The sequence below is a fragment of the Capsicum annuum genome, chromosome 7, assembly GCF_002878395.1.
Source record: "Capsicum annuum cultivar UCD-10X-F1 chromosome 7, UCD10Xv1.1, whole genome shotgun sequence".
Classification (NCBI taxonomy): domain Eukaryota; kingdom Viridiplantae; phylum Streptophyta; class Magnoliopsida; order Solanales; family Solanaceae; genus Capsicum; species Capsicum annuum.
Window position 1 is genome coordinate 223,694,064 of NC_061117.1, and position 12,844 is coordinate 223,706,907.

The following is a 12,844-nucleotide window of genomic DNA, read 5'->3' on the forward strand; positions in this document are numbered from 1 at the left end:
AGTATCCCAAACCATGAAGGCTCGAAACACCCCTATCTGTCTGGTAATCATGCACATAATTCACATGATAAAGAAATGCGGAAGATAAAATAATATTACGAAAACATGGTCAAGAGTCATATGAAAGCAATAATAGGGAATAATGTCCCACAATATCAAACAACATCTCTATAACTTCTTCGAAATCTCTACTACATGACTGAAACAAATGTCTATCTGAAAACCGGGACAAGGCCCCCAGTAGATCCAAAACTAATAAATGATAAATGAAACTGCCAGATATCAGGCCTTCCAAAATATCGAAGGCTCACCACGTGACTCTGCAACTCTGTTTGAGGAATCTACTGATTTTCTGGACCCCTAGACTTCGCCTCTGAACCTGGGAGGAAGGGGATCAATACAAAAATGCTGGTACGCAGAGATATCAAAACAAAATATAATATTCTTACAAAATATAGTTGAGAGCCATTATAAACAGTTTCATACCAAATCATTTGAAAACACATGGGCGCAGTGTAATTGTTTTCAACATCAATGTAATGCAGCTGAGCTAGGTGGAATACCCTACATATAACATTTACACTAACTGTCAAACCTCGGTTGTCGTCGAGATTAGAGTATAAGTGAGGGAAAGACACACAAGATCACACAGCAGCGTGTCTCGACCCAATGGTAGTGCACAGGATCACAAAGCTGGGCTCCTAACCATAATCACAATTTGGGAATGACATAAAGTCAGGTACGCAAGATCACAAAGCAGGGTACCAAATTCCCATGTCGGCAAACATGGTTTCTAGCAATGAGCCCTTACACTCAAACGCCTTCTTCGGGCATCCACCTATCTTATGAAAAATCAATGCACTCAACTTTCATCTGATTCAATCACATGTCATATTCTGTAGGGTATCGTCATACCCGACTTGCAAGCCATCAATGTCATATCATTCTCTCATGCAACCATTTTATTCAACATATTTCAATTTACTGTCCTCTCATGATAAGTCAAAATCATGCCCAAATCATAACAATGCTCAAAACATTTTATGTCATGCCTTTCAATATGATTTCAAACAGTTCACATCATATGAAAATATAAAACAAAATCATATCAAGAGAGGGATTTCATATAATTCATGCTCTCAAGTTAACATCCTTTTTGGAATACATGCATATACATATATCATATATCAAAACACTTTGAGAATAGGTCTAAAGACCAAATCAATATCATAAAACGTTTAAAACAAAATCGTATTCATAATTTCAAAACCCCCCATTTTGAAAACATGAATTTTAAAGCCCATGAGATTTTTGAGATAACCCCACGTACCTCTGTTTTGGAAGAAAAAAAATGTTTATTGAAGCCCACGATCTGGGGATTCTGAATATGAAATCAGTTTTGGAAACCCACGGTCGAATCTTGATCTGTTTGGATTTTTATTTTGAAATCCTTATGAGGGTTCTTGAGAAATTTTGATGAAAATATGAATGATATGGGTTTTTGGGAGTTTAATCCCGTGTTTACGTTGATAGGAGAGTGAAAAATTACCAAAACACCCTTAATGAGACGGAACTTAAAAGCTGAAAAATCCCCAGGCGTGCAGCAGACCATGCTTCGCATGCTATTTCCCACCACAGTGGAGTATGCGATGCATGCTATATCACATGCTGCCACCATGCGATGGAGCATGCGGCGCATGCTTATCGCATGATGCTATTGTTTTGGAAATCAAACATGCCCTGAACGATGTCCAAAAATTTTGAAACTCCCCTGAGATGTTCTACAACCTTGCCCCATCGCAACGCAACAAGAAAATCTAAAAACGAACGTCAGAAAGGTTGAAAAGTTGTATCCCGAAGGTTGCCAGCTAAAATGACTCTAAGCCCTCATTACACTTAGAAAATTTCAAGTTTCTTACTCTTAGTGCTAGCCATTGTAAAGTAACACATGTACGGCTTTTACGGGACGTTACACATGCCGTCACTCTATCATCCTCATACCCATCCTGCAAAAATTTCAGTACAACGGCGTTGATATTAATTATTGTGCTAATTAATTACGATAAAATACTTTTAATATTGTAAGATATCATTTGCTTTGAATCAAATTGACATTTTTTTTTCAAGAGACCTTAAATATCCGATATTTTATAAATAATTTCATTTCTTTTTTACTTTTCACGTGGGACACTGTTCTCTCAAACACTCACTATACTGCTCCCTTTCATCTTTTTTAATATGTCATTTAGTGTTTTGACACAATCATATATTAAGACTAATTATTTAACAATCAACATTAATCATTGGAGGTAGAATATTTTTCTAAATTACAATTATGTTTTTCTTAAATTATAATTTGATTTAATGATATAGTTACATAAAAATTGGTGAGACGTCATAGTTTTATATCCTTATATAATTAATTTTTAGTGGCCCAATCCTAATTAAAAATTGAATAAAAATAATATATAAGTCATGCATGCAAGTTACAACTCACAAGTATTATGTATGTATAGTCTTTATCATTTCATTATATACTTAATTCAATGAATTGATTAATTCCAAAATTTTATTGTTCTTTTCACTTTAATGAAATAAAATATCTAAGAAGAAAGAACAAAATAAAAATGACATGAAATTTGTATAATATAGTCTGAGGCCAGTTGACATATATAAAAACAAAGGTAAATCCAATATATTTTTGATAAGTTAGATAACATGTGATACGGGTACGACCACGGAGGTGGGTGAGTGCGAGAGTGAATGAATTCGAGACTTGGAGTGTACACGTGAAGTGCAAAGGAAGGCCTAACTAGGCTCCAAAATCAGTCCATACAATGCACTCCAAGGGAGCCCACTTGAAGACTTTGACTAAGGGGTCATTTTGGACATTTCACACTATTCTTGTAATACACTATAAATACAACCTTCTAGGGATTCATTCATTATATTTTGATGAATATGAATATTTTATAACATAGAAAGACAAAGTCCTCTTTCCTTGAGACAAATCTGAAACTTGGAACTAGGTAACAACAAGAGGGTGGAATCACTTTTGTTGTTTGTTTGCTTGGAAACTTAGGTCTTGAGGTTCATGAGTCCCTCTTGGTCTAAGTAAGAACTTGATGTTTCTATTCATTTGTCTTAGGGTCCTTTCTCATTGTTAGGGTTCTTAGATTTGTGAATATTGTATGTCAATTTACTATCCTTTTTGTATCTTGTTATTGTGGAATCCAAATCTGGTTGTTTTTGTTGTCATATTGTTCATCACGTTTTTGTTGTGTTTTGTGGCTGTTTTGGGTGTCAAATACACCTTTGTTTCTTATATTCTTGTTATATTTGTCGAATCCGAGTGAGGTCTCCATTTGGTCCACGTTTGTTGTGATTTGTGGACTGTTTTGGAGGGTGTGTTGGACTGTTTTATGGCTGTTTCATGTTCCTCTTGTTTGTCCCGTATCAACATGGGAGTATATATTTGTGTGGGAGTATAAAATAAATTAATGTATATATATATATATATGTTCATTTATTTCTTCATATATATTTTTATGTTATTTTGAAAATTTTTAATGAAAATTTTGACTCTACTATTAAGCTAATCGTCATAAATCAAACTAATTTTTAATGGATCAAAAAGTTGGGTGAATTCTTTTTAATGGATAAAAAAAAATCTAAAAAAAATAAAAAAATAAAAAATGATGTGGACCTCTAATATGCTGCCACGTGGCAAAGCTGTTTTCTAAAAAGCAACTGTTAAAATTAATGGCATGGATGGGCCAATTTTGGTACGACGATAGCATGAATGAGCCCAACTTTTAACAGATGACATAAATGAGTCATTTTTGATAGTTCAGTGACATATTTGAGCCTTTTTCCATTATAGATTATAGATTATAGATATAGATATAGATTATAGATATAGATATAGATAGTACTTGGTTATTCAGGTCTTGATAAAATGGTTTGTCCTTTTACGCAAATGTGAAAAATGATTATTTTACATATATGAATTTCAACACGAGGATGGCGTGACCGATGGTTAGATTCTCCAAATTATTGGTTCACAAGCAAAAAGAACAACAACAACTACATGCCCAGTGAATTCCCACCTAGTGGGATGTGGGGAGGGTAAAATGTATGTAGTCCATACCACTACCTCCAAAGAAGTAAAGGGGCTGTTTCCGATAGACCCCCGATTCAGAGACAGTAAATAAGATCGTAATAAAACATAAGAAAAGATGAAAAAAACAGAAATAAGGCACCCATAAAGTAGTATGATACACTAACAAATCGCCAGCATCCACCTCCCCCAACCCACCTAACTAGAGACTCCATCCTATGAGCAAAGTCCTACAACTGCTAGCAGACTACCCGAGAGCACCCCTAGGCTACGACTCGCCCACACGCACTAACCTACTAACCTAATTCGTGTTCTCCACACTTTCCTATCTAGGGTCATGTACTCAATAAGCTGTAATGGCTCTATGTCATGTCTAATCACTCCAGTATTTCTTCGGCCTACCTCTACCCAGCCTGAAAGAACAAAGGGGAAAAAATTTGATTCAATGGAAGTACTCTATGAAGGTTAGTGTAGCACGAAATGTCAAGGTTCGTCAACAGCTTGTATTTTGACTTTAAAGCGCGATATTGTAAACCCAGTCAATGTTGGCGATAGCGGGTTTGTTGTTATAAGAGACGGGGGTAATCATTTACAAATCGGAAATTCAGCAAAAAGGATTCAGTTGTCCCTTTCAGTTCGGAAATGGTGATGATTCTGATGATCCAAGTGTGGCACAAGAATTAAGTTTATGATCTGTGCTTGATTAATTAGATACATTATTGTTGTAACAACAAAGAATGTGTTAATTAGCTGTAAAAACTTCTTTTTTTTTTTGTATGTGTATGTGTGAATGTATGATGTAAACTATGCCTGATCAAATTGGCTAACAGATGAATTCTAATGAACTTTCTTAGGATTCATGCTATTGATGTTCATAATCTTCTTATGTCCCTTTAAGTCTCAGCTTCGAGAATGGAGAAAATTCTCGAAACTCACGGTCCTAGGAGCGCTTCTCCCTATAATGATCCCTACGCTATGCAAATCTGAATTAGTTGAGCTAGTCGGTTCCGGATACCAGATGGTTATACCAGAAAAAATGGAAGGGCTCGCGACCATAGTATGAATTGGAGCCCAAACTCCCAAGTAACGAGAAACATTGTTACTCGGTCTTAGGTGGGGAATGGGAAGTTGCCAGTGGCAATCTTTTTACAGGTAAAATCCAGTGATGAATGCATAGGAGAAAAGTGAGAAGGAACAGAATAAAACAACTAAACTAGTGAACTGGAAGCATATTACAAGTATAAAACTTTCACTACATTAGCTGAGATAACTATAATTCATTCCATTAGTTCAATAACATTGCCGTAGCAAGAGAAGAATGAGACACTAACACTATCTAACTGTTTTCGATAACTAGGTAATAGAGAAGAACTACACAGCTTCTTGAACAAAAAATAAAAAAAAGAAACTAAGATATAAGCATCAACATTATAGTTTAGCTTTGGTTGTTTTCATCTTGTCCTGCGCCTTGGAACCTTTCCAGCAATGATATTTTCAAGGTTATTAAACCTCTTCTCAAGTTTCGGAATATCGATCATTTCAATTTTCTGCATCTGCATATTTCCTTCAGTCCTGTTGATCAGCATATTTGTAGTTACCTTACGTGCTTCCACTGAATCATTGCTAATCTGCAAACTCATTTTAGCGGTATCAGTACCTGAAATTTTTGCAAATCTACCATCGTTCCTAGTTGCGTTTGGACCCTCACTTGCAAGTTCTAAACTATCTGGCAAATTGAGCTTACAGACACCTTTGTCATTGTTGTCCTTGCTCTCTAGTTGCACCATCTGGTTAACTACATATGCCTCATCTGCATCTAATTCCTCCGATTTTACCTTTGAAGTCTCAAGTGTTCCGTTTAGTGGTTTTGATTCCGTTAAGGCCTCCCTTTCCGTGGGAGTTCTAGCTCCATCATTGAAAGCTGAAGAAGATTGGTTGTGGATGCTAGGTAGGAGTTCTTGATTACCAGGTACAGTAATTCCTTCTTTTAGGAGCCTCCTCCTGCATAAAAATTCTGAAATCGTTAAATAGTCATCTTCATCATAATGTGGTGATTCTACAACTTTCGTTTCACAACCCCGAATATAATTGCCATCTGTTCTAACCTCATCACTTCTCGGTGCAAATTCACAACACACTGAGGCATTTAGTTTTTCCTTGTGTCCTCCCGACAGTCTTGGTATCCTTCCATGAGTTTTGTACCCCTGTCCGTTGGTTACACGCTTAACTGCTTCCTCTGGTGCAACGTTTTGGTTCTTCCACTTTTCCAAGTATCGTTTGCTAACATCTGACTCGAAGAGCCTGGAAGGTATATAGATGTTGACATCTTCAATTGGTCTGTCATAGTTTCTCCAAATATGATTCACACAACCAGGCACATCTTGATCGAGTCCAAATTGCATTGATACTCTGTGGGTTGTACAGTTCTTCACAATCCATCCCAACTAGTTCAGAAGCTCGAACAAGTCGAGCAAATATCAAGATTTCTCTTCCCATATTTGGTCCAACCACCACATATTCCTCCCTTGTAGAATTTGTCGATGTCCCGATTCTTCACAGTATCAATGGCATAAGGACGCCACAGAAACCATTCCGCTGCTGAATCAATTTCACACCTAGTGTCACGACCCGAACTAGGGCCAGGCCGTGACGGACATCCCGAACCAGGAAGGCCCGGAACGCCCTTCTCTATCTGGTAATCTTGCACAATATTCGTATACAAAAAGAAAATGCGGAATTATACATCGAATACGGAAACATGGTCATACTCTGAAATTAATTTAACAATGAAGGAAAACTCCAACAATATCTAAAAACCATCTGACTCAATCTGCGAAATCTCTACTATATGAAAATCTGACGACGGTCTAAAGCTGGGACAAGGCCCCCAGTATACCAAAACTGAAATAATTGTCATGATATGAAAAGACAGGCCTTCTGGAATAGAGAAGGCTCACCACTGCACAATCTGATCACTTGTCAGAAATATCTATTGCTTATCTGAACCCCTAGACTGAACCTTAGAACCTGGAGGGAGGAGAGGGGGTCAATACAGATGTACTGGTACGCAGAGTAAATCCAAAATAATCATTTATAATTAACATATATGAGAGCAGTTTAAAACAGTTCATAAACATGTTATACAGTAAGAAATCACATGGGCATTTTAAAAGACTGTGAAAATCATCATGACTCTGAAAAATCTGTATTACATCTGCGTTAGGTGGTATACTCTACAACTCTAAAAAATTCCATGGGCTATATGGAAACTGCCATTAACTCGATAGCGAAGCCCCCAACCCAAGTGTGCCACAAGGGTCGGAGTCTCTGACTCTACTACGCCACACGGCCGTCACCAGCGTACAATAATAATCTACCCGTATCGGCAAATACAGTTTCAGGCTAAGAGTTGCTTTAACTCGCGCCTTCTTCGGGTAACCACCTAACCCTCTTTAAGCCCCTTTTTAAAACTCTATCAAAACATGCAGTTTTTGAAAACATGCTCTGAAAACATACTTTGAAAACATGCTTTGAAAACATACTCTGAAAACATAATCTGTTATGGCATAAATACATATGGTATCGTCATACCATTGACTTGCAAGTCACATCTCTGAGCCATAATTAGTTTGTCATAAATCTCTGTTTTCAAAACACAAGTTTTGGGACCACCATTTCAATAATTCAATTCAAGAAACTCTTTCTCAAACCTTATGTAAAACGCATGCAAGGAACTCATCTTTGTCAAGCATTTCAATAGTACAGTACAAGGTGGTCATGCCAAAGTTCTCAATTCACATGCAATTCTTTCTTTGAAACACAAGAACACACACACACACACACACACATATATATATCAAGAACCACCCTCTCACAATTTCAAATCATGATCAAATGCAATAATATTGCGAAAACATCTTTCAAATTACAAAACCATAATCCTTAATTCGATATACGAGAGGGAGTTCATAATTTATGCTCTCAAACAATCTTAAATCTCGAATTCCATACATATACGTATACATGTAAATCAATTTAGGGGATAAGACCACAAGGTCAAAACAATAACAACATTGAAACTTTCAAATTACATAATCAATAATATAGTTTTCAAAACCCCCATAAAATACATGCATCAAAACCTTAAAATCATGCTCTAATGGTTTTAAGACCATGTAATTTTTAGGATAAACCCTACGTACCTCTATTTCAGAAAATAATGAATGATTCCTAAAGCTTACGGATTGGGGATTCCAAATCTCTAATTATCTTCTAAAACCCATGGTTGAATCTTGAGTTATTTGAGAATCTTGTTTGAAACCCTAGGGAGTGTTCTTGAAGAAAATTGAGAGAAATATGAGTAATGTGGTGTTTTGGGGTTGAAATTCAGTGTTTAGACTGAATTAATAGGGGTGGAATTGACCCAAATGCCCCTGGAAAACGTGGAGCTGAGTGCAGAAAAATACACTACTGCCTCTCATGAAAATGGCCATAACTTTTTGCTCGATTGACGGACTTAGGTAAAATTGGTATCGTTGGAAAGCTACTTCGAAGACCTTTCATTTGATATATAGTAGGTCACCCAGTTCGCTATATAACATAAGTTATACTCAACGAAAATTGTCCCAAGAAGTGTCCACTAAAACTAAATCGATGGAATTGTTTTCAACTCGCCTTTGAGTTAGGGGATTTTTGTGACCTCAATTCATATCCAAAGATATTCCCACACTGTAGGATTTATCACCACATATATTAGTAAGGAATCATCTAGTTCAGGTTTATACGCGTAGGAACAACGCTTCGATTTCTAGCCCGAAAAATGTGGGGTGTTACACCTAGGATCTACACGTTCTAGTTTTTTCACCTTATGCCATCTAGCCACTCTTGGCTCTCCACAGTAAATAACACCAGGCTTAGGCTGCAAACCGGGAAATCTCTCCCAAGCCCATAGCTGAACAAAATGAAGAGGAGAGCGAAGGATAAGTTCCGACTCATCCTCAACACATCGAGAATTACTACTATGTTCAGTGTGCTTAGCTGAAGATACAATCAATTGGTTAAGCAAGTTCAAATCTCTATAAATACTAGCAAGAACAGCAGGGGCAAGTGCCATTGAGTTACCTCGAGAAAGATGAATTGCGATAGGGATAACAGCTTGGTGCACATTCTGTGAACCTTTAGGGGGAAACACAAACCTAGACAACCAAAGGGTCAAAAATGCAACATGCTCCAAATGGTCACTACAACTTTTTCCTTCAAAATACTCCATCCACGCATGGTGATAAACACTAACAACTTTATAAAGTTCCCTAATACTTCTTTCCATTTCAACACACTCTTTGGTCTTAACAGGTCTCAACACATTACGGCCTAAAATAGAGAAACCACCCAAAACTACCATATCTTCCAAAGTAACCGTCCCTTCTCCCCATGGAAAAATGAACGTATTAGTCTCCACACACCATCTCTCAGCAAGCGCGATAATCAAATCATTGTGAAGATGAATCTTGAATGTTGAAGCTAAAATAGCTTCAAAGATTCCAGCTTTTTTCCATGTATCTTGGTATAAAGGCTTTAACTTATCAACCCATTTAGACCACCCCCTCATGTACGCAACCCCACCCCCAAACTTAACCTTTAATGAAGAAGAACAAAGTTTGGATCTTGAAGGGAGAAAAGGGAGTTTTGGGGCAGATGGTATTGTTGGTTTGAGAAAATGGGCAACTCTAAAAATGGGCATTACTTGTTCATCAACAAGTGAAACCATTAGCTCCTCTCTTTCTTCCATGAGTGCATATTCTTGTGATGGATCCACCATTGTTGAGTACTATGCTATTAGCTCTTTGTTTTTACTATTTTTATGTATAAGGGTTTCAAGAATGTTACATAGCAGGACAAAATTTTATATATAAACCAATAAAAAGATAGTAGTAGTTCTGCACCTTGCTTGCCTTTGCACTGATACACTGTCACTGCCAATAGTGGCTTATAGCACTTCTTACGTAGTTTCCAAAAATAGAAACTTTATTTGAAATCACTGTCAAAACTGTAAAATTCAACGACAACGATGTAACCAGTGTAGTCGCATAAAGTGGTGTCCGGAGAGTATAGAATGTATGCAGATTGTACCTCTACCTCAAAGATGAGGTAAAGAAGCTGTTTTCGGTAGACCCCAGCTCAAAACAAAAAACAGTCTAAAAATCGTGAGATTCGACTCTCGAAATTTGTACTATGCCACAAAAATTGAGAAAATGGGAGTGTTCACCTTGTCTCAATTTGTTACAGCACCGTTTGAATTTTTCGAGTGAAATTTCCTAACGTGGAATCTTTAAGTTTATTTTTTTTTTTAACTAAAATTAGAGAGTAAAACATCTGGTATCTCCTGAATTATGACTAAATTTGCTACACCACACTCCAACTTCACAAGGGTCCTACTATCCTCATAAACTCAATTTTAGTATATTTTTATCACCCTCTTTTTAGTTGACGTGACACCTTTGATATGAGTCTCATTTTTATATAATAAAGATGCTATATCAGGACAAAAGTGTGACAAAAATATGGTCAAATTGAGTTCAGGAGGATAATAGGACTCATGTGAAGTTGGAGTGTGTGCAGAGGCGGAGCCAGAATTTCAAGTAAGGGGGTTCAATATTCAAAGAAAACTAAGTCGAAGGGGGTTCAACACGTACTATAATCACATAAAAAATAATTTTAATCATGTATAAATAGTATATTTTTCCATCAAGGGGGTTCGGATGAACCCCTTAAAGAGGGCTGGCTCCGCCTCTGAATGTGTGTCGTAGCAACTTTGACCATAATTCGAGGAATACAAGATGCTTATCTCAAAATTACATATTTGAAAACTTCGTATGAAGTACTACTATAAGTCACTAATTATTAACAAGTCAAAATACTAAAAGGACATATGAAAAAATTACGACTAACAAAAAAATTCGTTGGATTCTCAAAAATCTAACCGAACAACATAAATTTGACCTGAGGGATTAGGACAAATGCACTGAAAAGTTTTTGGTTGTTTTGGTCTGTCCGCTATTTTTCAGTGCGGACATGTCAGCTTAGAATTCCATTTATAGGCAAACAATAATCACGTTGCTGCATTAAACTGCCAAAAGAAAATTCTACTATAAGAAAGTGAAAGACACCAATAATATTTAAAATCTTGTTCTAAAAAGATTATAACACCCATTTAAAAAAAGAAAAAAATCAATCTCTCTTTTATTCATAACCCACCCAAAATCTGACTTGAGATAAATTTTCAAAATTCTAATCCAACTCAAATATTTATTAAGAAAGTTTGTTGTAGTATCATATATTATCCTGTTTTAATTTGTTTATTTGTTTTTTATTTGACACGGAGTTTTAGAAAGTAAAGAAAGAATCTTGAATCATATGATCTTAAATTAAAGATATATTGAATGTATCCAAATAACTTTTATTCGGATGATATTAACATGTCACGTTAAAAGTGAAAACAAAAAGATTGTCGAAAAAAGAAATAAACATTCTTTTTGAAATAAAGTGTTAAATATGATGGTGTTAAATATTTTATTTTTTTCCTTTTTATCATCAATATTAAATTACTATATAGTAAAATAGTAATTAAATTTAGAGTTTTAAAGTATAATTAATAAAATTAGTTTACTAAAATATGCCCCCAATAAATTAAAAGCTTTCTCAAAGATTGTGACAAACAAACATTAGCCAAGTAATATGAGCCTATTTAAAAAGTCACAAAGCCAGAAAATGCTAAACCTTTAGACAAAAAATTTAAAAGGGCTTTTGAATGCACAAAATATTCAGTGTTAGCAAGTCTAGGGAAGAATGTGGTATAGTCCGTCTACTCTAATGTAAGTACCAAAAATCATATGAAAACAAAATTTCTGTTGCTCCGGAATTTCCTTATAGACAAAAAGAAAGGACAACCTGGTGCTTAACTTGAGCGGACTCTTCATTTTTGATGCTGTATTGGTGTCGGATTCGTCAAAAATATACTAATTTGACGAATTCGACATGCACCTATTGACATTTTTGACAAGTCCGAGCAACATAGCCTGGTGCACTAAAACTTCCACTATATGCCTGGTCATTTAAAAAAAACAAATCATAAGGATATATCATTCACAATGTCACCTTGCATTACCTTAATACCAATTAATGCTTATTACTACTCCCTTTGTCTCATACTCCTTCCGTCTCAAATTTCTTAATTTGGTGTCTCATTTTACTTGTCCTTTTTTATTTATCAAGACAAGATTTTTTTTTTTTCATATTTTACCCTTTGCATTAATTACTTTATCTTTAAATTAAAATGTAAACATCATTTAATAGGGGTACTATAGTAAACTAGCCATGTTATTTATTATTTTTCTTAATAGCTGTGCCATTCCAATTTGAGACGAGTAAAATGGGACGAAGGGAGTATTACTTACATGCTAGCCTTTTACACAACTCTTAAGGAGAAATTAATAAGGGATATAGATTGATTAATATGACATTATTAAACTCACATTAATTATTATCATTACTTGTTGAAGTTAGCAACTGTTCCATTAAATTATTAAGGGTAAAGTTGGAAAAAAATATTCAATTCTTTCTTAATTCTTTAAACATGTAAACTATTTTCAAACTAAATTTTTTAGCAACCAAGCCAAGTAGTACTAAAATCCATTTCACTCAACAGACATTCCGAAAGTCTTTTTG

General features: G+C 35.6%; 2 protein-coding genes across 4 annotated transcripts; both read right to left on the minus strand.

Annotated features, from left to right (window-relative positions):
• Positions 1-5,317: 5,317 nt before the first annotated feature.
• LOC107856377 lies at positions 5,318-8,498 on the minus strand. Of its 3 annotated transcripts, XM_047393327.1 has the most exons (3): positions 8,323-8,498; positions 6,226-7,147; positions 5,318-6,121 (listed from the first exon to the last, which is right to left on the minus strand). In XM_047393327.1, the coding sequence occupies exons 2-3, from the start codon at positions 6,264-6,266 to the stop codon at positions 5,572-5,574; spliced, it is 591 nt and encodes a 196-aa protein (XP_047249283.1). In that variant the 5' UTR covers positions 6,267-7,147; positions 8,323-8,498; the 3' UTR covers positions 5,318-5,571. The 3 variants fall into 3 exon arrangements, with proteins under 3 accessions (XP_047249283.1, XP_016556885.1, XP_016556886.1); XM_016701399.2 differs by having other exon boundaries at positions 5,318-7,147; XM_016701400.2 differs by having other exon boundaries at positions 6,226-8,497.
• Positions 8,499-8,927: 429 nt separating this feature from the next.
• Positions 8,928-9,938, minus strand: LOC107856292. Its single transcript, XM_016701278.1, has one exon. It carries the CDS (start codon positions 9,936-9,938, stop codon positions 8,928-8,930), a length of 1,011 nt encoding a protein of 336 aa, XP_016556764.1.
• Between the last annotated feature and the right edge of the window lie 2,906 nt (positions 9,939-12,844).